The following is a 24,708-nucleotide window of genomic DNA, read 5'->3' as shown; positions in this document are numbered from 1 at the left end:
GGGTCATCCAATGCTCCAAGCCATTACAAAAGCTTGTTATTGATCCTTTATTAACTGGGGCGCATACCCACTTTCGGCATAATTTTCCATCGTCATCAGCCTTTGCATAAAAATTGCAACAAAATTTCTTAAAATTGTGTACCGGATACCACTCTTCCCCAAAGAATGACGAAAGAGCATAGCGAAAGCTAGCCTACCAAACAAAACATGATTTTTATGATCATTTATGGCATAGTGGGTACCCAGCGAGTGTGCTTGTAGAAGTTACCCAAAGAGTGTTTAGAAAAGGCTCTGAAGGGCCGCTCTTCCAGCTATCGCTGTGGCTCTGCAGCGTGTTCCTCGCAGGCCTCGCTTTTTTTTTTCTACTATGGGCTAAAATAACACGCTGGCCTAGTCGTATATTTATTTCATAACAGGAAGGTCACTGGTTCAAATCCTGCTGTCATTCTCAAGTAGAACATGAATTCGGTAGAGGTTGTGCGTTATTTTAGCCCATAGTTTAAATATATTTGGCTCATTTCCACGTTGCAATGACGCCATTATATTAGCACTGATTAACCAATTCATGTGAAATGTTGCAAGTTTCTTCGAAGGTCATATGCGGTTATCAAATTCTAAAGATCTAAAGGACGAAGATAAGCCTGGCATTGCAGGTTGGACACGCTTTATACGTACCTGTGGCCGAGGGGTTAAGTGCTCGTTTCGTAACCTGAAGGTCGGTAGTTCGAATACCGCTGTCGGCTCCGTTGCAAACCACAATTTATCGTTACAGCGTATTAAATTTTATTTCCTTAGCTTAGCCAAACTTCACCGAGTGGCAACTTTGTTGCACAAGAACCCCGAGCTTCACGGTCTCATGCCGCTGTAAATCGGGTCCCCTATGGTGAAAACAACCTTTTTTACGACAAAGAAAAAGGTCCGCCATAATTTAATTTCCTACAAGGGTCACTCTCAATGTTGTTTTCTATATTACTTTTGGCCAGTTTCACAAGGTATGTGACAGCCTGTACATCTCAAATTCTCCAGTAATGACTACCCGGTGCTGTAGTGATCCCAGCTTTATCATTTGATCGACCAACCTTTTGTTTATGAACTGACCACTAGATGCACTCGAATACCAGCACGTTTTCTTTCTTTATTGCCATCTTTATACACACAAAAAAAAGAATTACAAGCTCTTAATAACAGGGCTAATACACCAGCCTGGCTGTGACTGCTTTATTTAAAAATCATTCATTGTAGCCAACACGTTCAATATCGACACCAAATTGAGTCGTTCTTCTCTGGAAATGAACACGTCTCTAGCGTGTACAGTACTTTTCATTAGGTATTTGTGCACAAATCGAGCATTTTTATCCACGTGACGGACAGCCATTCTGTTTACCCACACGCTGTGGAGCGCAAGCAACATTAACATTCCATAAGGCACACCATCTTAGCTTTCCACAGCCAAAAAGCGAATACCGTGCGGTGTGATAGGCCAGTCCTTGTTCGAGATGTGCTGGAAAATGTCTCACAGAAAAACAGCGTCCCAACAGTCAGGAAAAATGTTGTTGACAGTTTTGAGTTTCTCACGGATAAGGCAGTCTATCGACCACGAAACAAAGATACCCTTTCCTTGTAACCACGGTTTTACCGACAATGTGCCGCTGTGCAGCTAAAAAAGAATGTCTTGTGCGTATGGTCATTATTTTTACTCTCTTCAATACGTCACGTTCACCACCAACCTGGCTTACTGATCTGTGGATAGGCTAAGGCAACATTACGTTACGTAAATATCTCTAAAGATGCTTTCTCGTTACAACAAAAAATATTTCATTTAGAAGCAATCTTGCAGTGGTTAATATGCCATTAAAACGTCTCTTAAATACCCTCGCAGGTTACATTTTACAGACATATTTGACACCACATAATCAGGAATTCCATTATAGAGTACAATTAACAGAAACTATTCCACACAGGGGTTACATTATGCACGTAAAAAATATATCCGTACACTGTTTGTCTGATAAACGGATGAGCCAATCCTAAACGACCATTTCATGAAGAGTGAAAAAAGTTTGTCCAATTCGTACTCTCCAAACCGACCCCCAAACAAACTAATACTACTCTATGTTTTTCTGTACATTTGTTCTTGACATAAAGAGTAACTGCAGAAAATAGCACACTTTGCAAACAATGGAACAGTTACAAGCTGTTGTTCTAGAAAACACCGAGAGTTCTCTACCGCCTTGGTTTCGTGTCTTTTCACGAGTACTTTCACACACCTCCTTCCAGTAATAATTCGTGTGCTTGTAATGCTGCAGGTTACTCCGAGGTGCTTGGTTGGTACAAGTGACCAGTACATATTTGAAAAGTTTTGTGGGGTGGTCTCCTAAGAACCATGCCACAGGCTTAGGCATTTCATCCGGTTTAATGCACTGCCTGTCATCTTGCAAAAAAGGGGCCACTTAACGTATTACTTCGCTGACACTTTCCTTATCGTAACAGAACACAGCAATGTCGTCTGCATATGTTACCATTTTAACTTCACTTGCTATTAGCTGGTACCTCTTTATTATTTCATTGCTTATAATGTTCATGCAGAAAGGTTCCATATAAATTGCAAATAATAAACTTGAAATGGGATCACCTTGCCGCACATCATTTGTCTCTTGAAAGGTTTCAGTAAGCCCCTCATTGAATCCAATAGTCGTAAAGCCCTTTCTATCAGCCATTTTACCCCTTCCATAATGACAGACCTGACATGAGCATATTCAAGTATTGAAAAAGTAATGCCATGATTTGTACAATCAAAGGCTTTTTGTGTGTGTAATTGAACATTGCGACTCTGCTACCGAACAGTTCACAACTCTCCAGCACGCTCCTCGATGCATAAACATTGGTGTTTATTGTGCGTCCTTTCAGTCCACAAGCCTGGTGTGGTCGAACTAGTATTTTCATCACCCTCTGCAGCCCACTCGCGAGAACCTTCATAAGCACTTTATCATCTGTGTTGACTAAACTGATTGGTCGGTGCGACTTGACCAACAATAATTTTTAGGGCCATCAGCCTTCGTTATGAGTATTCCATGCGTCGTTTGAAATGACGCGGGCCGCACCTTTAATTTTAAAGCATCTGTGAAGACACGATGTAAAGCCAAAAATATGACTTCTTTAATCATCTTGCACAGTACGGTGCCCAATTCATCAGTTCCTGGTGCTTTGCCAGCCCCTATAAGTCGTCAATAGCCTTTTCAATTTCGGGAACATTAATTGGTATTTTCAGTTTCTCTCTTTCGTTATCGGAGAGCTTTGGTATCAAATGCAGAATGTGAGCCTCAAAGCCTTAATCTGCTTTCATTTTTTGATCAAGTAAACTGTGAAAGTATCCAAGAGATACTTGCTCAATTGCTTGACTTTCCCGTACCATTTCACTACTGGTTATTATCGCTTTAGTTTCGTTTCACTTGGCTTATCTTTTTTTGTCACCGAGCGCAGCTTTGTTGGTGTTTTGCCAAGAAATAGTTTCTCTGCACGCACATTTATCATCGCTCTTCTGTATTTTTAAATGTCAATTGCCTCCGATTAGCTTATTTACTTTGTGTGCTTTCAAGGCAGTTTATTTTGCGAGCTCAGTGCAAAGTCTAACTGGCATCGCAAGTCTTTTTCTTTTTCCTTTTTGAATTCTATGTAACACGCCCGATCTTTCCGTGGCTTTCATCTTTTTTATCTCCTTAAAACTCACCCAAGCTTTCATCGCGTTTGCTTGAGGCTCAGCTAACATTTTCTTGATATTCTCCTGCGCAGCTTTTACGAACTTTTAATAATTTGTCATTTATTTTCATACGTACCATTTGAAACCTGTTTTCTCTTTTTTATACCCTACAGTGAACATGACTAAACTATGGTCACGAAAAGACTTTTTACTTCAGAAGTTGAACATGCTCGCATCAATTTTAAGGACACACATGCTCTGTCTACCCTCACATGGCTTTCGTTCTGAAAGTGTGTGAAGTGCTCCTCTGCAGAAAGCATATCAGCACATCTTCAAGATGACGATCTTGTACAATTTTGCTGAGTAGCACTGCACTTCGATTTTAACAGCTGCTTTTTTGCTCTGTCTTGAGGCTTGCGAATACAAATAAAGTCACCGAGCAAAATGACAATGCTGCCACAGCTAAAAAAACACCGTAGATTCTCAAAAAACTTTTACGCTCAACCTCTTTGTTGAACGCAAACACACAGAAAACTTGCCATTTATTATTATTATTATTATTATTATTATTATTATTATTATTATTATTATTATTATTATTATTATTATTATTATTATTATTATTATTATTATTATTATTATTATTATTATTATTATTATTATTATTATTATTATTATTATTATTATTTGTAAAATTACACTCGAAAACTCTCTCAGTGCTAGACACACAGACGTTGTACCGTGCTCTAAAAGGGAACACCATGCGGCGAGTCTGATGCTGACTTTACAATTTCGTTTCCTGAATGGCAATAACATCGAGATCATGTTCAAGCAACAAACTACTTAATTGATGCTGCCATCATCGAGTGGCGAGGCCCCTGACATTGAGAGTCGCAACTCTTCATTCTGCCTCGACGCTCACAGCCGTTAGGACGTGAATAGTGATCTCGGCCACACAATTCTCACCTCTGATAACCATCAGGTCCACGGTTCCATTTATTTCACTAGGCCCCTTTTCTTTTGATCACGAGAGTAGAGTGTTGCGCACTTAATGCACACATTGTTAATGTGCTTCATTTGTTGATGTCACTGCCGGTTAAATACTGTGGTCACTTGGTCCAGACCCCCGCCTCACCGGGGCTGTTGGTCTGAAAGTGATTCCGTTGAAGGCCCCTGCTGCTGATGATATGTTTGTTGTTGCTGAAGTGTTTGCTGCTTCAGCAGTGGCTGCTGCTGCGGTTTTTGTTGTGTATGTAGTTTTTGAACTGGCTGCTGCTGTTGCGGCCATGATAGTGTCTGTTGCAACTTGGTTGGTGGTTCGGTCTCGACTATTCAACGTTCACTTAGGGTTTTGGACGCCAGTTTACGGGGCACATTATTTGCCTTAGCCGGTGGTTCCTCCAAGGCTTTTATTACATTGGCATTCTTGCCTTCCACCTCTTCCCAGTTCTTTTTGCAAGTAAGTATTGGATGTGTCCGTGTTTTCCGGCATTCCTCCCTTTGCTGCAAGCGCCGTCATATGTTGTGCACTCCTCGTAGATTGCACTTCTTTTGCAGGTCCTTTGTCTTTGTTGGCAGTCGAATCAGCGCTTGCCAGGCCTGCCGTAAGGGACGTTAAGCTGGGTGTCGGTTCTTCCCGACGCCCCTATCAGATCTTCTACTTCGGCCTCATCCATGTGGTGCTGGGAAAGTTGTTCACTCCCCACGGGCCTTGCTACAGTTGCATATGTTCGCGTAGAGCCACACTCGTTACCCAAAACACCGACACTGCGCAACGTTGCGCTCGGCAATCTCTCCTAATGTGGCATGTTCCGCGGGCAATGCAGGCATAGCGGTGCCCTTCCCGCGACGACAACCAGTGTGAGGTCTGCGGCAATTCACAACTGATGTCAAAGGTCATCCACCGTGAAGCCAGCTTGAGGTTCACCACTCGCGTCAAAAAACCTTTGTACGTGCATCCATACATTCTCGTACTACTTCGTTCACCTTGCCACAAGGTGCCAACGCTGCCCCCACACCGACGTCAGGAACATTGAACAGTAGCTAATGAATCTTCAGCCTCGTATCCTGGCGTCTTGGGTAAATAGTGATGCAACGCTGGTTCTTCTCCATTATGTCTTCAGCAGCAAGTGTTTTCTTCTTGCCCTCCGCATTCTTGGATGTGAAGGCCCAAACATAATCCATTTAGAACACCCCCAAGGCAGCCACATCGAGGAACAAAACCAAACGAATAAGAGCATCCCTGAAATCCTCGACGTGGTACGGCCGCGCCTTGATATCGAAGTGAAAATAAAAACAGTATGCAGCGTTGAATTATTTGATGGCAGTCGGGGCAAAGTAATCTGAGAATCCTGGGCGATTCGTCCATGTTCGTTACCGCGACCATGCTGGTTCACTGATGTGACTCCGATATCGCCGGAGCTTATGCCGCCACGTCCGTGCACTACGGTGGCCGCAAGTGGAATAATACTCGGCTACCAGCACAGCACAGGAAGCACTGTTTAGAACTTGGTTCGCTGACTACTGCAAATGATGTTTAAAAATGAATTATGGCCATCACCGTGCCCTTCTTTTAACACTAGTGGCCCTGTGATTCGAACCAGTCCTTTCTGCTTAAACTTGGACACCTTACAAATCCGGCTACTACCACGGGCTTGATAATGGTTAAAAGTTGGTCGCAGCCCATTCTTCAATATTAAACGCGGTCTTTCTGAGTCGGAGCCTTGGCGCGCACAAAGCTTCTTGGCCTCCTTGAAAAAAGAGATATGCAGCTTTTTAGAATCGTCAGTTTTGTTATTCTTTTGGAATTACTTAGAGTGGTGACAAAAGGAATTTATTTGCGATTTCGCGCCGATATGGCAACGTATTTGCAAAAGATTAATATCTCACTTTTTTGAAATACGCTAGTAGGTGGACAAGATTGATTCGCTAACTACTTTTCCCGAACAAGGTGTTCAGCGCCGCCGGCAACGCCACCAGAATTTCTGCAAATGAGCTCTTTAACGCCATCGCGTTAAAACGTGTCTACTTAAATGGCCATCGCTCACTCGCCCAAACAAGGTTTTCAGCCGTGATAAATTGGCGACTCATAAGCTACCTATTGCCACAGAACAAGAGGTTAAACGTTTTGAGCCAATGCTGCTATAAAACCGCGATCAGCAATGGGTCATCTACAAAAAGAGGTTCATAATTAATTAAAAGTGATCAGCGCTAGAACAAATAAGAAAGAAGAAATTAAGACAGTATAGGCGCTGTACTCACAACTGAACCCCGTACAGCAGTTCTCTTGGAGTCCGTACTAGTAATCCAAAAGCCTTTTTTGTTTTGCATATTCGCGAGGCTTTCTTGCTCGTTAAGTTATAAGCATCTAATTTTTTATATTGATGGCATAATCATTCATTGACCCTTACGCCTGCTTCAGCTATAGCTGCTTCATTTTTTTAATTAAGCTTAATTAGCTGCGTAATCAAAATTTCGGAGCTGGAAAGACAATTCATTGCCATGTTTTGGCATATTACACTCGAACACCAGCGGCTGCTACGTCATTAGATATCAATAATTTTGCTCAAATTGAGGGGACAAGCAAGTAGCCAAAAGTGAGCCAAGAAGACAATTTTTCTGCTACCACTGGCCTAAAAAAGGGCAGCCAAATTGGCTCAATATAGCCAAACCTGGCAACCTTGCGTGCGACGCACCCCAAAAAGTGCTATGCAGTCGTACAGGAAAGCACTTGCAAGAGTCTCAGCGGTGATGTCTGCAATAGGAATGGCCTTCGACCAGCGGGTGCATCTGTCCACACATGTCAGCAGGGAAATCTGTGCGTGGCAATGTGGCAGTGGGTCAGCAATGTCCAGGTGGACATGATCAAAGCGAGAATACGGCGTTTTGGAGTTTCCCAGTGCTGTCGAAGTGTGACGCTGTATCTTGGGGCACTGGGAAGCTACGCATTCTCGAGCCTAATGTCGTACGTCCTGATTATTGCGTGGCCAGACAAACCTTGCTATAACCAGTTTTTGAGTGGCTGCGGTCCGTTTATGAAAAAGTCTGTGCAATGACTCGAACAGGTGGCAACGGAGGCTCATAGGCAGGGGCGTACCCAAAAAGGCGGGAGGCTTCTACCCCCATTCCAAATTTTTTTTAATGTCACTTGAGTATATATTGTTATGTGGTAAACAGATGGGTAGTGGGATACTAGCAGAGGAAAGCCGCAGGACAGAGAACGAGGAAGACGAAGTGTTTGGAGAACAGTGACGCTGGTGCCAGACTAAAGCCGAGTTAAAGTGTATTTCGCTTTTGTGTCTTTAGTGGCTGTTACAATATACATGCACACATAAAAACACACGTACGAACATACAAATGGTATGGTGGAAGCCCCCCCCCCTCCCCCTAAAAATATTTCTGGCTAAGCCTCTCCTCGCTCAAGTTATTTAAATATTATGCACTGCTTTTATTACCATTGCATTATTGATAATAAAATTTTACGTGTTCACAATCATACTGAGAAGCACAACTGACCAAAATTCCCCACATACAACCTACCTGCCATAAACCTTTTTAGCGGCTGCTTTCTCAAGGGCACTGTCAAGGATGTCCCCGATCTTCTTCTTCATGTTATCCAACTCTTTCTGCGCCTCTTTCAGGTCTTCGTCTGAACACGGCTTTCCTGGACTGTCAATGTGGTTTACTTCAGAGGGCTGTAACAATGGATTGTAAAACACAGATCTAATTCAGACTACCATTTAAAAGTGAGAGTATAGCTAACATCGGTACACAGAGATAGGCGAGCAACTTCACTACACTGGTGTCATTCAACTAGCCCATATTCCTCGTTGTGCACCTTACATTTCTTATTTTGCTGATAGTGTTTAAGTGGTACGATCCTAAAACTGTGAAATAGAGGGGAAGGGGAAGATTAATTTCGGTTTCATTGCTTCTTTTTTTTTTACACAAAGCTTTATGTCAGGGTTAATCACGGCTCCGTTTACGTATTTCCGTCACGGATATGACGTTGTAAAATACGTGCCAACAGATTGCAACAAAAAGAATTGTTGCAGCAGCGATTAATTTTTCACCGCTACTGTGAAACAATGCACAATAAACACTCAACTGCCTCTGCGAGAGCACATTTCATTCTCGTGTTATACCGGTTCCTAGAGAGACGGATCAGCCACGTTTTTTTTTTCTTAGTAAGTGCCAAATAATATTGTGTGCCACAGTCACACGGGGTGCCTGCTGTGACGGTCGAAACTGATTAGCAGCAAATTTTCAGTTCCCGTTCATCTGCACCGGCACTTTCTTGAATGAATGAATGAACAGATTTTATTTCTGAAGAGGTACAAAAAAACGAAGCGAAGCTAAAGGCCATTCGGCCTGAAGTGGCTTCGCTACGCGAAAAAAGTTCAGCACACAGTGCTACATTGAATAATAATTATCACAATACAAGGAGCAGCATAATAGCAGAACACATACATAGCATAAGAGCAAAAATAGGTGACATATAAATACAAAAATAGGCTGCATAGTCACACAGAATCAGACATCAAGGCTCTTTTCATTACATATCCAAAAAACACATACTTACATATTGATATATTCATATAATACACTCATATATATACATACATTCATCTGCCCATATGTACGTACATACTACTCTCTAACATATACACGCGTTTTGTACCTAAAGGTGAGAGTTTATATGGAACCTAGCCAGAAGTTATTGGAAACATGATGTTTACTATACTCAATTAATGAGGAGATGTTTTATGTGATATTTGAGTTGCGTTAATGAAAGGTTAAAATTTAATTGATCACCTAAATGATTTATAAGCTGTGGGGCGCGGTATGCAATTAGGGTTGTACCATATCCAGTCCCAGTAGCAGGAACGCGAATTTGTTGCATACGGAGCTTGTATTTGAGTGCGCCTTCCTGTGCCATAATAGTGTGGAGTTTATTTTTATAAATGTAAAGTGATAGCTTATATTCATACACCTGTCTTGCTTTTAGTATACCATGTTTTATGAATAATGGACCACTAGGCATATTCCTTGCGTTGCCATAATAATCATCGAATAGGCGGAGAACGTTTTTCTGTAAGATTTCTAGTTTATTTAAATTCTTCTCACTTGTAGTGCCCCATACTAGCATACTATAATTTAAACGCGAATAAAAAAGAGCGTAGTACATCTTTTTTTTAGCCAAATTGGTATAAGTAGATTTATTTTAAATATACATCCAACAGTCTTACTTAGTTCGGATGCGAGACTATCAACATGGGTATTCCAAGACAAATTTACTTGGAATCACACTCCGAGGAATTTTTGCGATTTAACCTGTTCCAGCCTTTGCTTTTTGAAAAAGATGTTAATGTCGTCCTCGTAGGGCTTGTTGATAGGCTGGAATACTATGTACTAACTTTTAGATATTTTAAGCATGAGCTTATTTTGATGAAGGCATTTTTCTAATTTGAGTAAGTAATCATTTACTTCAGTTTCAAGATGCATGAGTATTCTACCTGTAAAAAATATGTTGGTGTCGTCAGCGTAAATGATTATTTTGGGGATCGTGGAATGTCACACAGATCATTAATATATGTTATAAATAGTAACGGTCTAAGGATTTAACCCTGCGGTACACCATTTTTTACAGTTTTCATTGGGGAAACAAGGTTACCTACCTTAACATATTGTTTTCTTTCGGTAAGATAACATTTTATTAGTTTAGCTGCCACGCCCCTTACACCATAATCATGCAACTTAGATATCAGAATATTATGTTTGACTGTGTCAAAGGCCTTCTTCAAATCAATGAAGAGACGTATGGTGTAGGTTCTGTTTTCCATGTTTTTTAATATCTCCTCTTTCGTGTCTAATAGCGCCGACTCCGTAGACTTACCCTTTGGAAACCCATACTGTGCTTTATTGATTATCAGGTGCTTAGTGAAAAAGCATTCAAGTCTGGAGTGTATTATTCCTTCAAAAACTTTGGAGAGTACCGGTAGAACCGATATCGGGTGGTAGTTCGATAATACATTTTTGGCACCCCCTTTATGAATAGGACAAACGCGGGCTATTTTTAGTTCTGAAGGCTAAATGCCGGTTTCTAACATAGTGTTCATGATGTATGAAAGAGGGTGTGAAATTAGTGACGCTTTATATTTTATCGGGCTTAACTTACGCAACCGAGCCAATCCCGGTATAAAAAAAAATTAGTGCGACCAGATTGCATCACGCTCGAAAATGCTTTTGCCAAGGGCGGCTCACCAGTTATTGAGTCATAACGAATACACCCATGAACAATGGACACCTGGTCGTGGTTCGCATAACAGCGTGTGTACATGCTAGCCACGAGTGACGTCACACTTACGAATTTCGGGCACTCCAATTAACCAATAAGCTATTTTTGTAGAAACTGCCAACTCACTGACTGCGCTATGTTCGTGACCCTACAAAAACTGTAATCCTTTGACAGATGAGGCTGTAAATTCAATACTACGAAGGTTTAAGCTTCCGAATTAATATATGAATGTAAGCATTGTGGATAATATACTAAATTTCCAAAAAAAGGCTAGCAATCTTGTAGCTCACCTCGTCAGAAAGTAGTGATGTGACGACGCTTTCCTGCGCGCTTGTTGCCGTCTTTTCTTCAGCCGATTCAGACGTCGTGGTTGACTTGAGGCTGGTGGGTGTGTCATGCAATGTAGCACACACGACTATGAAAATACCAGTACTTTATGACATAGTGCGCTTGTCCTAAGTCCCGTAGTACACACAAGATATATGTTCTAGCAAATTTTGCAAACAACATGTCTTTCTGCTCATATGTGCCACCACAAGACTGCTTCCTTATTCAAATCCAGTCATACAGACTTTGATTTTTATTAGAGGTGAAGCTCCTTAAGACCTCACGATGTCCGCCGTCTCCCGTCTGTCTGTAACACCATGTAACCTTCAACTTTAAGCAACAGAGGGCGTTGGTGGTAACCGTTTTGCATGTAACCTTCAACTTATAAGCAACAGAGGTCGCTGTGGTTAATTGTAGATGTGATGGCGCTGCTGTCAACGCTATATATATATATATATATATATATATATATATATATATATATATATATATATATATATATATATATATATATATATATATATATATATAACCACGTTCCATACCGCACATTCTCTTCTTTCATATTGACGAATACGAACGCAGGAAAGCGCGACATGCTGAGTATCAGCGTCGCCGTCGATGGGAAGCTACCGCGGAGACAAAAGAGAAGGAAGCGGATGCAAAGTGGCGACGGCGACAACAAAGTTCTACACCACAGACTAGGGCTAAACAAGCAAAGGCTAAGCGGGAAAAACGCCAAGCTGACGCACAGTTGAGACAACTTGAAGCGGATGCAAGGCGGCAATACCGACAAGAAAATTCTACACCAGAGACGATAGCTAATGATGCTGTGATTATGAAGTCAGAACGTAACCCGGAACTCGTAACCTCATATCAGCTATAAAGAAGAATCACCGCAATATCACAATCGGTCTCAGCACTATCTCTTTGAATAAGAAAATATATAAGTATCACAACCACAATCAGTCTCAGTACTATCTTAACTTTATTCACAATAATCGCCTCCGAAAGCTTCGCCCCATAATTATCTTCAAGGAGCTTGAAATGCAGTGATTTTTTTAATTTTTTCTTCCTTTCTTTACGACTGTTCGCATAAGTGGCGCGTCCAAAAGCCTCGGGGATTGCTTAAAGACCTACATCGTTGTTCTTCAACAAAGGAAAACGTGCATCAATGTACATATAAGCACGTGCAAGACAAACCGGTAATTGTAAGCACGTATGATTAATGCTGAGTAGATAGACGAATACATTTTGAAGTGTAATATAATGAATGTGAGAAGCCTACGTTCAGACAGCTAGTTACTTAGAGCTCACAAAAGAGTAGATTGCGCTTTAAACTTGACCAGCAGCCGGTCTCTGTCTTCATCGATTGTCTCTTAATTATAAATGCATCATACCGCGACGGCGCACACCACTTTGCGCTTGATAGCCACGCGCACGCTTCTGTCCTGTGTTTCGTTTTTGGAGACTGAACACGCACACAACGCAAGCTACAAAACTGCATGGCATTATTGTTTTGTATCTGATTTTATAAGGATATAAAACATTCCGCGCTAAATCCCGAAAATGAGTAAAGCAATTTAATGATAATAATAAAATATCTTACGAGGTGTCGCTGTCGCTGTCCAGGTCACCTTGGTTAACATCCATTCGCAAGTTGTTGCGAGGCAATGGCAACGGGCAGTCTGCCGAGTCTAATGGAGGCGGTGGCACATGATCGAATAGTCCTCCTTTGATCCCGTCCAAGCCTGGACTGACTGCGTCGTGATAAAAATAATAAGTCAGTTTTCTTCTTTTTCATACCAAAATGCGGTAAGATTGTTCAGATAAGGGAAGTCTGCATGAAGTCTATGTCATATAATATCTGCTCATTGGGACATGTCATATGCATAAGTAGGCCTAACTAGAGACGGTATATAGACGTGACATAGCAAGTGTGCAGTGGTACAGATGAGTTATGGATTGAGTTAGTTTAAGCTAACTTCAAGAAAAAGGAAAACTGAAGGCAACTGGGCGACAAAAGCGCGTGAGATGAATTGAAAGCGATATAGTAAATGGATTAGGCAAGGTGAAAGTGAACTTCGAAGCTCTTCAGTCCATACCATATTATAATTACCTACTTAGGACATTGATCGTCTCACCTTAAAAACACTGCAAACACATTGCAGTGTTGTGCGTGATTTCATCACACTCCTCTAGTTCGCTCTAGGATTAGGTTATTCAAGTCATTCCGCATTTGTATGAAGTCCTAAAACCATACCGTCTTGAGACAAAGTATTTCCTGATACAGCAAAAGTATTTCTTTCCAAATTGTGTCATTCTCAGGCAGAGAACTTATGATCACTGATCAGTCACCTGTGTCATCGTACCTTCATCATAATCAGAGTTAACGCGCAGCCTGGTGCTGGCCGCCGCTGATACCCGCACTCCCCGGTCTGGTTCGTAAGCTTTGTTCACGAAGTATTCGCTGAGATTCTTGGGCCTTGAGCGCCTGCGGTAGAAACAAAGAAAAGCTTGCGTAACCTTCAGTTCTGCTTTTTTGCAAGCACTAAGGGCGAGGTTCCCACACTCGGATAACTTCGTCTGCGTTTTCCAATGAAAATCTCCCAACTTTGCTTCTTTGATGAAAACAAAGAGCTTTTGCATTTTGCGTATACTGATGGGAAAACTTGTTGTCAATAAGCTCCTCAGCACGCATGGTTCAGTTATTGTGTGACAGTAAGATGAAAAAAAATTGCAAAGGACATCACTGCTGTAACGAAGCTGAACTAGCCAAATAACCAAATTGTAGGCAAGCTCTTTTGCGCAATGGTTCTATGCTCATACAATGTCGACTTCAAATTAAGTTTTAGGGCTAATTCACGGGCCCTGACCGAGCGTGTGACATGCCAAGCTGAGAATACTTGCGACACCCACCGTTGTGTATAGCATAGCTTGGAGCATTAATAACTCTTGACAAAAAGGTGACCTTGCTGCTACAACTACACTAGAGAGAACAGATTTGTACACTTAGTGATGCCGTAGTTCATGGTGCTTCTAATGAGAGGTCATCGTGCTATGAGCAACTTGCGGCGACGGCATGCAACTTCGCCTAAACCTAAACAGAGCAAACTTCGCGGAAGGTTGATATCGCGACATAGGGGAGCAACATAATGTTTGTCCTCACTTTTCCTTCAATACTCTCCTGTAACATTTTCAATTTCGACAGTACACCGAAGCCTCTAGGGCTTCCTTTGAAGAATTAAAATTATGTAATTATTTGGTAATAATAGTGGAAACAGCCGTGAATTCTGGTGTTATTTACAGCTACCCTAACGTACTGTGTAGATTGCCGCGGGAAAACTTCACATGCTTCACTTGTAAAAAAAACAATCACAATAAATTATGGATAAGCTCTTTGTCACACATGTCCCGTTTATTAGGGAGGCGATCGCCGGGCTAATTCCAAGAGCCGAAGTATCGGCCCCCCGAACCGCACCACGAAAGCGTGGACAATTTAGAAGTGGTCCTTATTGGTGCGCCAGCGGTCGCCGGCTGTGGCCCAAAGAACAAGACAGAGCCGAGAGTTGATAAACAAACAAATTATATTCTCAATAATGGCAGATCGAAAATAATACACAAAAATGCACACTCCACACTAGTTACATACAATATGTCACCAATCAAACCAATCAATCAACGTACTACACAATACAATCAGCCACACTTGAAACAACGGACACGGACAACAATACGCACTACAATGCAGTCGCATGCATTGAACAACCAAGACACTTAAAGACTAAAGAGATAGAAAACCTATTCAGTCCAAAGTCCTTGGAACAAAAGTTTGAATGATACTCTTCCGAGAATCACTCACTCAAAGTCCAGCGTTGTTGTCGTTCCGCTGTCCCCTGAAGTTTCTCTTCCAGGAAACCTCCCGTCTTAAATTGGCCACTCTTCAAACTTCAACTTCTTCGCCGGAAATCCGTCGGCTTCCCACACGCAGCTGTTGCCCGCGTCTTCGCTCGATAGCGGTAAACCCACGCTCTTGCCTGTAGCTCGAGCCGTCCCTACGGACCAAAACTTCGCCGACTACACGGCGGACTCTCTACGCACTCTGGCGCTCACTTCCGTCTCCTCCTGTTCTGTCACTACGGGCAGAACCTTCGCCGACTACACGGCGGAATTCCTACGCGCTCCGGCGCTAACTTTCCGTCTTCTCCTGATTTCTCGTCTCGGCCGCTCGATTAAATACTTTCCGCGCCACCTTCCAGAACGTTCTCCTCATTTCGTCGGCGCGATGCGCAGCGAAGGCTGGGGAGAGGCACGAGACGGTTCGACTGCCCTCTCCGGAGGTCGATTCACTCGGTCTGACCCCGCCTCCATCGTTCTAGAAAAATCGCGGCCTTGCTGGGCCGCCGATGTGGGGTGAGGAGGATCGTCTGCGAAGCCGTGCTTCTGCGGGGAGAGCGCGCGCCCGGGAGCCCTGGATGTTTGCTTTCTTTTTTTTTTCTTTTTACCTCGCGGCGTTTCTGCCGCCCGTTGTCGCAAGGATTTGGCGGCGCGCTCTTGTTTAGCGCTCGTTCTGTGACACTGCCCCCCACTTTAAGAATATTATCTCATAATATTCAAAACCACACAACGAGCGCGAAGTGACCACACATTCTCACAGACTGTAACACAATCCGTCGCTCATGACACTTCACATTCACAATATATCACTCAATACAATCTTACATTGTAGTTCAATTCCACAGCACATGAAATATAACCACAGGCACATGATTACAACACTTCATCACACATTCCAAACAATACAAACGTACAAGGTTCTGTCTATACAACAATTATACAACACTATACATCACATCACAGCACAACACTTCGACACTTGTGACACAGGATAACAAGAACATTAACACAACATATGTCACTCAGCCCTGCCAAACACATTCTGATTCCACCTCAGCACCTATCTTGAGTACTTCGAGCAGCGCTTGCGCCCCTTTTTGCGGTGCTCGCTCGATCTCTTCTTGTGCTTCCACGTTCTTTTTCGGCGAGCCCTTTCCAACGACGATATCTGAGGCGTCGTCTCAGCCATCGTTGTCTCTTCCGACACCGTTAACGCGTCATTACATTCGACGGGTCCTGTCTGTTTATTTACCCGCTTGATCATGCCTCTACTTTTTGCCCGGCTGGCCAACTCCGTCTCCTTTACACTGTCAGTCGGTTGAGGTCGTGCCGACGTACGTCCAGTTGCTCGGCCTGTGAACTTATTCGACACGATCGTCTTCTCCTTCGCTGTCTCTTGCGCCGCAGCTTCACCTTGGGCTCTAGTGAGATCCGTCACGGGCTGCTCCTCCACTGTATCTCGCGGCCGCTGTGTTGGCGAGGGCTCTATCTTCGGGTCTTCTCCCAAACATTCTGGATCATTCGGCCCTCGCGCCCCGACGATGTTTCCGATGACAAGGTCGTAAAGGGGGGTCGTCATACATAGAGCGGTAACTTTCCCGCTGAAATACGGGGTTTCAACTTCAATTTCTGCTTCGGGAAGCATCCGAACTGTACGGTCAATTAAGCAAACCGGTTTTGTTCTGCCTGTCAACTCACTTTCCCGTACCAAATTTCTCCGCACGATAACAGTGGAGCTGCCGGTATCTCTTAACACCGTAATATTTTTGTCGGCAACTTTTCCAGGCAGCGTTGGCATTCCCTTCGAAGCACCGGTTGGCTGTTTTGACATTACAGCACCAACAATAGGAATTTTCTCCCCATTTTTCAATTCTACGAATCCGTCGGTGACGGCATTATTATGGGATTTCGGTGCTGCTTGCACACAGGATACCTGGTGAGTTTGACTCGCTCCGTTTCGACATGCATCTGCTTTGTGCCCAGTCTGACCACACTTAAAACATTTTACTGCCGTAGGGCTCGTAAAGATCGTTCGACAGTTTTTCGCGCGATGACCCACTCGGTTGCACAGAAAACATCGCGGAAGGCTTTCTGGTGCACGCTTCTTTTCTTCGGGAGCCAATTTCTTCGAATCGTCGGGACACTCCTTCTTTACCTTGGCCAAATTAGTGCCACCTTGCGCTTCCAAGAATTGATCAGCCAATTCAAGCATGTCCTCAAGTGAGTCAGCCTTCCTCTCTTTTAAGTACAGTGACAGGTTTGGGTGGCAACTAGTAAGAAACTGTTCTCTAATTAGGAGCTCTCTGAGTTCATCGTACTCCTGCGCTGTCCCTGAAAGTTCAATCCATCGGTCGAAATAATGGCAAAGTCGGGCGGCATACTGCGTAGCCGTCTCACCATCAGCTGGTTTTCCTGTCCGAAATCTGTCCCGGAATCCTTCCACAGTGAATCTAAATCGCTTCAACAAAGCAGCTTTCACCTTTGCGTAGTTGGCTGCATCGGTCGGCGTCAGCCTACCGTACACACTGAGCGCTTCACCACTCAAGCAAGTACTCAAAGCAGTTGCCCATTGATGTTCCGGCCAATTCTGGCTCTTCGCAATCGTCTCGAATCGGTGGAGGTACGCGTCTAGGTCGTCCTTCCTTTCATCAAACGCTACGAGCAGCTTGCTTGGGTTCAAGCGGAAGCCGTGATCCTCTCGTTCGCTGCTTTCAACTCTAGCTTGGACCGGAGTTTCACTTCGCTGTTGCAAACGGAGCCGCTCGAGTTCTATCTCGTGCTGTCGCTGCCGTTCCCTTTCCTCTCTTTCTTCTTTCGCCCTCTCAGCTGCCAGTCTTTCTTTCTCCAGCTCCAACTTCAATTGCAGCTCTCTTTCTTCTTTCAGCTGTCGCTCTTTTGCTTCTCTTTCTTCTCTCGCCCTTTCAGCTGCCAACCTCTCTCTCTCCAACTCAGCTTCTTTTTCCGCTTTGGCTCTTTCGACCGCCAACCTCTCTTTTTCCAGCTCGGCTGCTTTTTCTTCTTTTTCCCTCTGGGTGACCCACTTCCGTAGTTCGGCGCCAGAAAGACCCATCTTTTCACCAAGAGCAACTAACTTTTCGAGATCCATGGTGTCTCGCAAATAAAACCTTGCCGCGTGCAAAAAGTATCTGCCTAGATCAGTCTATCGGAGCACTCCCCTGCACTCGTTAACGAGAACACTGAACAACACACAAAATCGTTCCGATAGCACTATCAACAACTCGAGGCTCTTTCTCACTACTTTGGACACACTGTGCACCAAAAGGTCCTGTCGCGGACGCCAGATTAATTGTCACACATGTCCCGTTTATTAGGGAGGCGATCGCCGGGCTAATTCCAAGAGCCGAAGTATCGGCCCCCCGAACCGCACCACGAAAGCGTGGACAATTTAGAAGTGGTCCTTATTGGTGCGCCAGCGGTCGCCGGCTGTGGCCCAAAGAACAAGACAGAGCCGAGAGTTGATAAACAAACAAATTATATTCTCAATAATGGCAGATCGAAAATAATACACAAAAATGCACACTCCACACTAGTTACATACAATATGTCACCAATCAAACCAATCAATCAACGTACTACACAATACAATCAGCCACACTTGAAACAACGGACACGGACAACAATACGCACTACAATGCAGTCGCATGCATTGAACAACCAAGACACTTAAAGACTAAAGAGATAGAAAACCTATTCAGTCCAAAGTCCTTGGAACAAAAGTCTGAATGATACTCTTCCGAGAATCACTCACTCAAAGTCCAGCGTTGTTGTCGTTCCGCTGTCCCCTGAAGTTTCTCTTCCAGGAAACCTCCCGTCTTCAATTGGCCACTCTTCAAACTTCAACTTCTTCGCCGGAAATCCGTCGGCTTCCCACACGCAGCTGTTGCCCGCGTCTTCGCTCGATAGCGGTAAACCCACGCTCTTGCCTGTAGCTCGAGCCGTCCCTACGGACCAAAACTTCGCCGACTACACGGCGGAATCTCTACGCACTCTGGCGCTCACTTCCGTCTCCTCCTGTTCTGTCACTACGGGCAGAACCTTCGCCGACTACACGGCGGAATTCCTACGCGCTCCGGCGCTAACTTTCCGTCTTCTCCTGATTTCTCGTCTCGGCCGCTCGATTAAATACTTTCCGCGCCACCTTCCAGAACGTTCTCCTCATTTCGTCGGCGCGATGCGCAGCGAAGGCTGGGGAGAGGCACGAGACGGTTCGACTGCCCTCTCCGGAGGATGATTCACTCGGTCTGACCCCGCCTCCTTCGTTCTAGAAAAATCGCGGCCTTGCTGGGCCGCTGATGTGGGGCGAGGAGGATCGTCTGCGAAGCCGTGCTTCTGCGGGGAGAGCGCGCGCCCGGGAGCCCTGGATGTTTGCTTTCTTTTTTTTTTCTTTTTACCTCGCGGCGTTTCTGCCGCCCGTTGTCGCAAGGATTTGGCGGCGCGCTCTTGTTTAGCGCTCGTTCTGTGACACTCTTCGTTATGTATGATTTCCACCCTAACAAGCTTAGATCATCCCATTTCTGATCCTCACGCATTACGAATCAATCTGATGATGACATGAGTTTCACATATTATCACTTGCCATTCACATCAGTGACCACGTTGCAATTCTTGCGGAAGAAAATACAACAGTGTGACACAATGTAAAGGTACAACAGACTTCGATCAATTTCCGCATCGATATTTGGACCATGCCTAAGATAACTTTTTTTGCAGTGCGTCTTTAGCGAATTTATAATTGACATCAATTATTCTTCCAAAGTTTTCGCTTAAGTTTCTTATCCACATCTTGCCGCGTACAATTTCACGGGATTTTGGCCGCAATATATATACGGTTATTGAATTTGTCGTTTTATCACTCCGCTTTGGAAGCGCGAATGTTGCCTTGTTCATTCGAATTTGGGCTTAAACAAGTCGAAGTCGAGCACTAATCTGTAAACGCTGTAAGCTTGCAAATCAGCTGCTTCCATTCACTCCATAAGAATTTCCAGTTTAGGCGAAAATCTTGCGGGCACCTAGTTGCGACGCCCGCTAGATAACTACACGAAATACCAAAAGCATAGCATGGTAACTCTTAAATAAATTTAAATGTTTTCTATAGGCATGCAATCATTTAATATATGTACCATCATAGATTGCGGTTAGGGATAGCGAACCAATGTCGAGTGCTTCTAAGCAGTGTACAGAGTAATGCATGGCACTTGTTAACGCGATATTGTTAAAGAGCTCGTTTCGCATAAATTCCGGCGTTGGCGTCGTTGGCTGTGAGCGAAAAATTATCATCCTTGCGTGACCAAAAAATTAGAAAAATGCAAATAAAATCAATAATGAGAAATTCTGGATCTGAGCAAGGATAAAACTCGGGTGATTTCCACGGCAAGCGAATATTCTACCACATGGCCACGTCTCTGCTTGTGAAAACAGTGAAAATAACTTCCTCTGTTCAAAAATGCAGTGTAAGTAACTTGCATGCTTTACCAAACACACGCGTCCTGTATACATGCTTCACAATACAACATAAAATATTGCCGTAATAATTCGTGGTACAAGCGTAACCTGCCATCGGGCGTCATAAAATTTCATTATTACAACGACCTCATAGTTTAAAGCCAGTCAACCTCTACGAAAAGCCCACATGCTACTGCACCCTTAAGGCCACGTAGTGGGCGCATAGCAAGTTCGAAAAGATTTCATATACTAACCCCCGTATTCACAAACGCTCCTCCACTCGACCGGTTCATCCTTCACTTGACAGAGTTAAGCACTGCGCCACCACTCGGCTGAAAACGACGCTGCGCTACTCAAGAATTGTAGCAGAGCATCGCTGATATGCAGTGACTTGCCGTGCCTAGAGGTAGCGCTCCCATCGGCTTACTCAAGTGAAGGCGAAGCGTTGAGGGAAGGGAGGTCCTAGAATATGGAATTAAGTGTTTGAAGTACGTACTAGGAACAGAACATCTCTATAACGTTCAACTTTTAAAGGTGAAGCTTAAGGGTCCCCCAATTTCATGGGTTAACTTTGCCTTTTTTGCATTATTCAGGCCATAGAGCCCTACCATTTTTGTTCAGTAAGTGTGTTTTTAGACTAGTTGCGAGAAAATCAGAAGAGCCTTCTATGGACGATAGATACTTTGGATTACTCCATTCAAGCGACGCATTACTTACGTTGTTATCATGTCTGCTTCCACCGGAGGCGCCGACGGCACGTGTATGGGGCTTGTGAACACGTCCTTGTAGGTTTTTTCCCCGAGTGATCCAAACTTTCCAGCCGACTCTTCAAACATCTGTAAGCAAAAACTACAGCTGTTACACAAGGCGATTTTCTCCCCTATTTGCAAATAAGGGCCAATATTCTACGCCGACATGCTGTTAACTTACGGCATTTTCATGTGTGTAAGTATTTCTTACGCCTCGATGCAGTACTCTTACTCCGGTAGCAAATTTGGTGTATTCCAGAGCGTTGCTTAAAGTGCGTCCGTTTTTTTTTTTTTAGAGAGAGTATGTGAAAGCTTTGTAATACCGTACGTTTCGTAACGGCAATTTCATAAAGGAGCGTGAGACATTTTTTTTCTTCTTTCATGATCTGAGGCTATAACATGAGGAAAGCCTCGTGGTTGTTGTTTGCTGAATATGAGCATTTTATCGTTTTCTTTTTTCTTATGCACGGTATGCAAGTGTCTAAACATGGCTGTATCACCTTCACACAGTCAGTCTCGCAAACCGTACAAGTTCACCCCCAGCAACACTGAAGAAAAATGAAGTCCAGAAGACTTACCTTGCGTCTATTCGCCCGGCCGTACGAGCGAACAGAACCGGAATCGCTGAACGGGCTGCGATGCACTTTTGGTCGGCAGCACTTGCAGTAAAGCACCAGGAACAGCAAGACGAGGACGAAGATGGACGCTAGAACACCGGCTACTATCCAGGCCAGTCTCGACACGGACTCTTCTTGCGCTGGCTTCAGGTAAGCTGAAAGGAACAGCCACGGACACACGTATACTCAACTACAACTTAAAGGAGGCTTGCGTCAATTTTGTGACTGCTTATTATTTAGTGGTAGTATGCATATCGTAATAAATTCTGAGACGAACGCAATAAGAATTATGAAAATTGGTGAACGATAACTGATGCTATCAGTCTTCAATGTTTATGAAACTGATTAATAATAATGATGGAATATCTATATATCATTTGTCACCGACATTCCCATCCCAGAAGTGGCAAAATGGTTGAGCGTATTCTTCCGGTGAAGAAAGTACCGGGTTCGATTAGGTTTGAGGCCGCCTGGTTCAAAGGCAGAGGCATCGATTATCTGGACCTGGCTCAATTATTTAGGTGTACTCACATCAACCAGCCCCTCGGTTAAAGTAGCTACGAGCGAGTTTCGTGGTTATGCTATGGCAGTACGATTCCTAAATCATTTGGGTGAAGGCGGGCACACCACCTCGTGGTCACTTGGCAGCATGGAACCCCCGTTCCTCACTGTTTCATGTGGCTGAAGTCTGTGTTCCCTATTTTCGTAAAAAAAAAACACTTTTTCGAGAAAAAAAAAAGGCAGCGCAGCATAATTTTATGCCTATAAGACCCGCCTGCAATGTTGTTCTCCGCTTCTGTACAGTTTGTGTTTCAGTACACACACCCGGCAGTCAAGTATCTGGATCACTTCCTGGTGTTTTATCAATCCCAGCTCGGCCGTACGAAACAAGAACCTTTTGGTTATGAACCGATCACATTACGCACTAGGAAACCGACACAAAACGTGATGCGATGTTTAGAAAGGGCTGCTCACTTATGCAGGTCACGATAAAAAAACAGTAATAAAGAAAGAACTGACTTCAGCGTTTTATCTTCCACGCCCCCATCGTCTTGTGGCTTTGTCTTCTTTTTCTACACTGCCAGCATCGTGACTCCATCCAGCCCCCTCTCGGTTTGAAACTCAACGCATTACCGACTCGGCTACTGCCCCGAACTTCATAAGGTGGTTTAAAAGTTTATGTGTATTAGCAGCTCATTCTTCAGTATTAAATGCTGTATATGTGTGTCCGAGCCTTGGTGCACACAAATATTTCTGGCCTCCTTAAAAAAAGATGTAAATAATGATGGTCGAACACCTTAAGTTTTGTGATTCTTTTGTAATTTTTTAGTTTTGACAAAAGGGGTCTATTTGCAACTGGTCGTCGAAATGGTACGGTCTTTGCAAAACTTCAATCTTCTGACTTCTTGAATTGTGCTATCGGTCTGACAAGATTTATTTGCTGACTATTTTTCCCCGTAGAAGGTATGCATACACATACTATTTTTTTTTTAATGGGAGGCTGATAATTCTTGTTTGACTATTATCTACCGGTAACTGATTCTTTTTTTGTTTTTGTACAGAAATATTTTCATGCTCAAAATGAAACAAGTTGTGGGTTTGTGCATTATCCTTAGTTGTCGTTTGTATTCTTTGCTTCCTTTAACCTGCCACGCATCGCAAAATGAAGTCATCTAAACTTCCCCCATTGCAACGTTATTGCCCTTCATTTAACTTGATGCATTGGCTCAGTATGTGGAGGCTAGCACACGTTGAACTTGTCGCGTCAAACCAATGAAAACGCTCGGCCTGTGTTGCCACTCCCACGTGTTAAACATAATTTACAATCTGAAAAAGATCCACTTTGTAACAGCGTTGTTTTTCGCATTGCCACTTCCGCAATAACATCGATGCCCTCCACAACTCCAGGATAGGCAATAAAAAGGAGGCGCTTAATCTGTGTTGCAGGGCCCCTTTAAGAATAGATACCAGGAAGGAGGAGGAAGATGGAAGGAAGAAAAACAGAGAGGTTAGTTCCGCTCTTACTACAAGCTCCACCCTAGGTTGATTGACAGCTCGCCTTTCAATCGTCCGATGCAGGCTGGCTACCGTTCGTACCATGAGTACACTTTTGCTGCTAACCTAAGTATTACGCATAATAATAATTAAATGCACGTCGTACTTCAAAAGGTTAAGTATGGCTTTGCAGTGATGTCAAAATCTTCGCCGCAAGTTAAAGCCGTCGACTGAAAACTATCACCATGAACATCCATCTGCATGTGGGTATCAATTACTTGTACACGTGAAAGGTGTTTGACGTCATGTAAATGAGTCCATACATTTGAATGGAGCATCTACGCAAATTCTCTGTAGGTGGGACCAAGCCAGTGGTAGGCGGGGCTTACATTTAATGCTTAAATTGTAACCGACTATAGATGCCTCACGTATGCAGCTCTGTATACGAAAAGGCAATGATGTTTAGCCCCCTTATTATTTCTATGAAGCTTAGCAAAATGTAATGAGATGAATGTTATTAGAAACGAAGAAACAGGACCATTTCCATTCCACAGCTTCCGTGGTTGTATTTTCTATGCTACATATCACTAACGACCGAGAAAATTGGCATAATGTGACTTTGGTGCGCTACGGTATAGTTCACCTTGATATACATGCAAGGATTTA

At 43.5% G+C, this 24,708-nt stretch overlaps 1 protein-coding gene across 1 annotated transcript in view; it reads right to left on the bottom strand.

Annotated features, from left to right (window-relative positions):
* The window catches only part of LOC119169555 (uncharacterized), a 59,982-nt gene that overhangs the window by 16,462 nt on the left and 18,812 nt on the right, over positions 1-24,708 (bottom strand). Inside the window, exons 6-11 of the mRNA XM_075876405.1 lie at positions 22,009-22,202; positions 21,399-21,517; positions 13,694-13,815; positions 12,931-13,081; positions 11,285-11,375; positions 8,237-8,391 (exon numbers count right to left, since the gene is read on the bottom strand). Of these exons, the coding sequence (XP_075732520.1) occupies positions 8,237-8,391; positions 11,285-11,375; positions 12,931-13,081; positions 13,694-13,815; positions 21,399-21,517; positions 22,009-22,202 (832 nt within the window). The remainder of the gene's footprint in view (positions 1-8,236; positions 8,392-11,284; positions 11,376-12,930; positions 13,082-13,693; positions 13,816-21,398; positions 21,518-22,008; positions 22,203-24,708) is intronic.

This window comes from Rhipicephalus microplus, chromosome 2 (genome assembly GCF_043290135.1).
Source record: "Rhipicephalus microplus isolate Deutch F79 chromosome 2, USDA_Rmic, whole genome shotgun sequence".
NCBI classification, from domain to species: Eukaryota; Metazoa; Arthropoda; class Arachnida; order Ixodida; family Ixodidae; genus Rhipicephalus; species Rhipicephalus microplus.
Note: the sequence above shows the minus strand (reverse complement) of the source record. Positions and strands in the feature narration are given on the sequence as shown.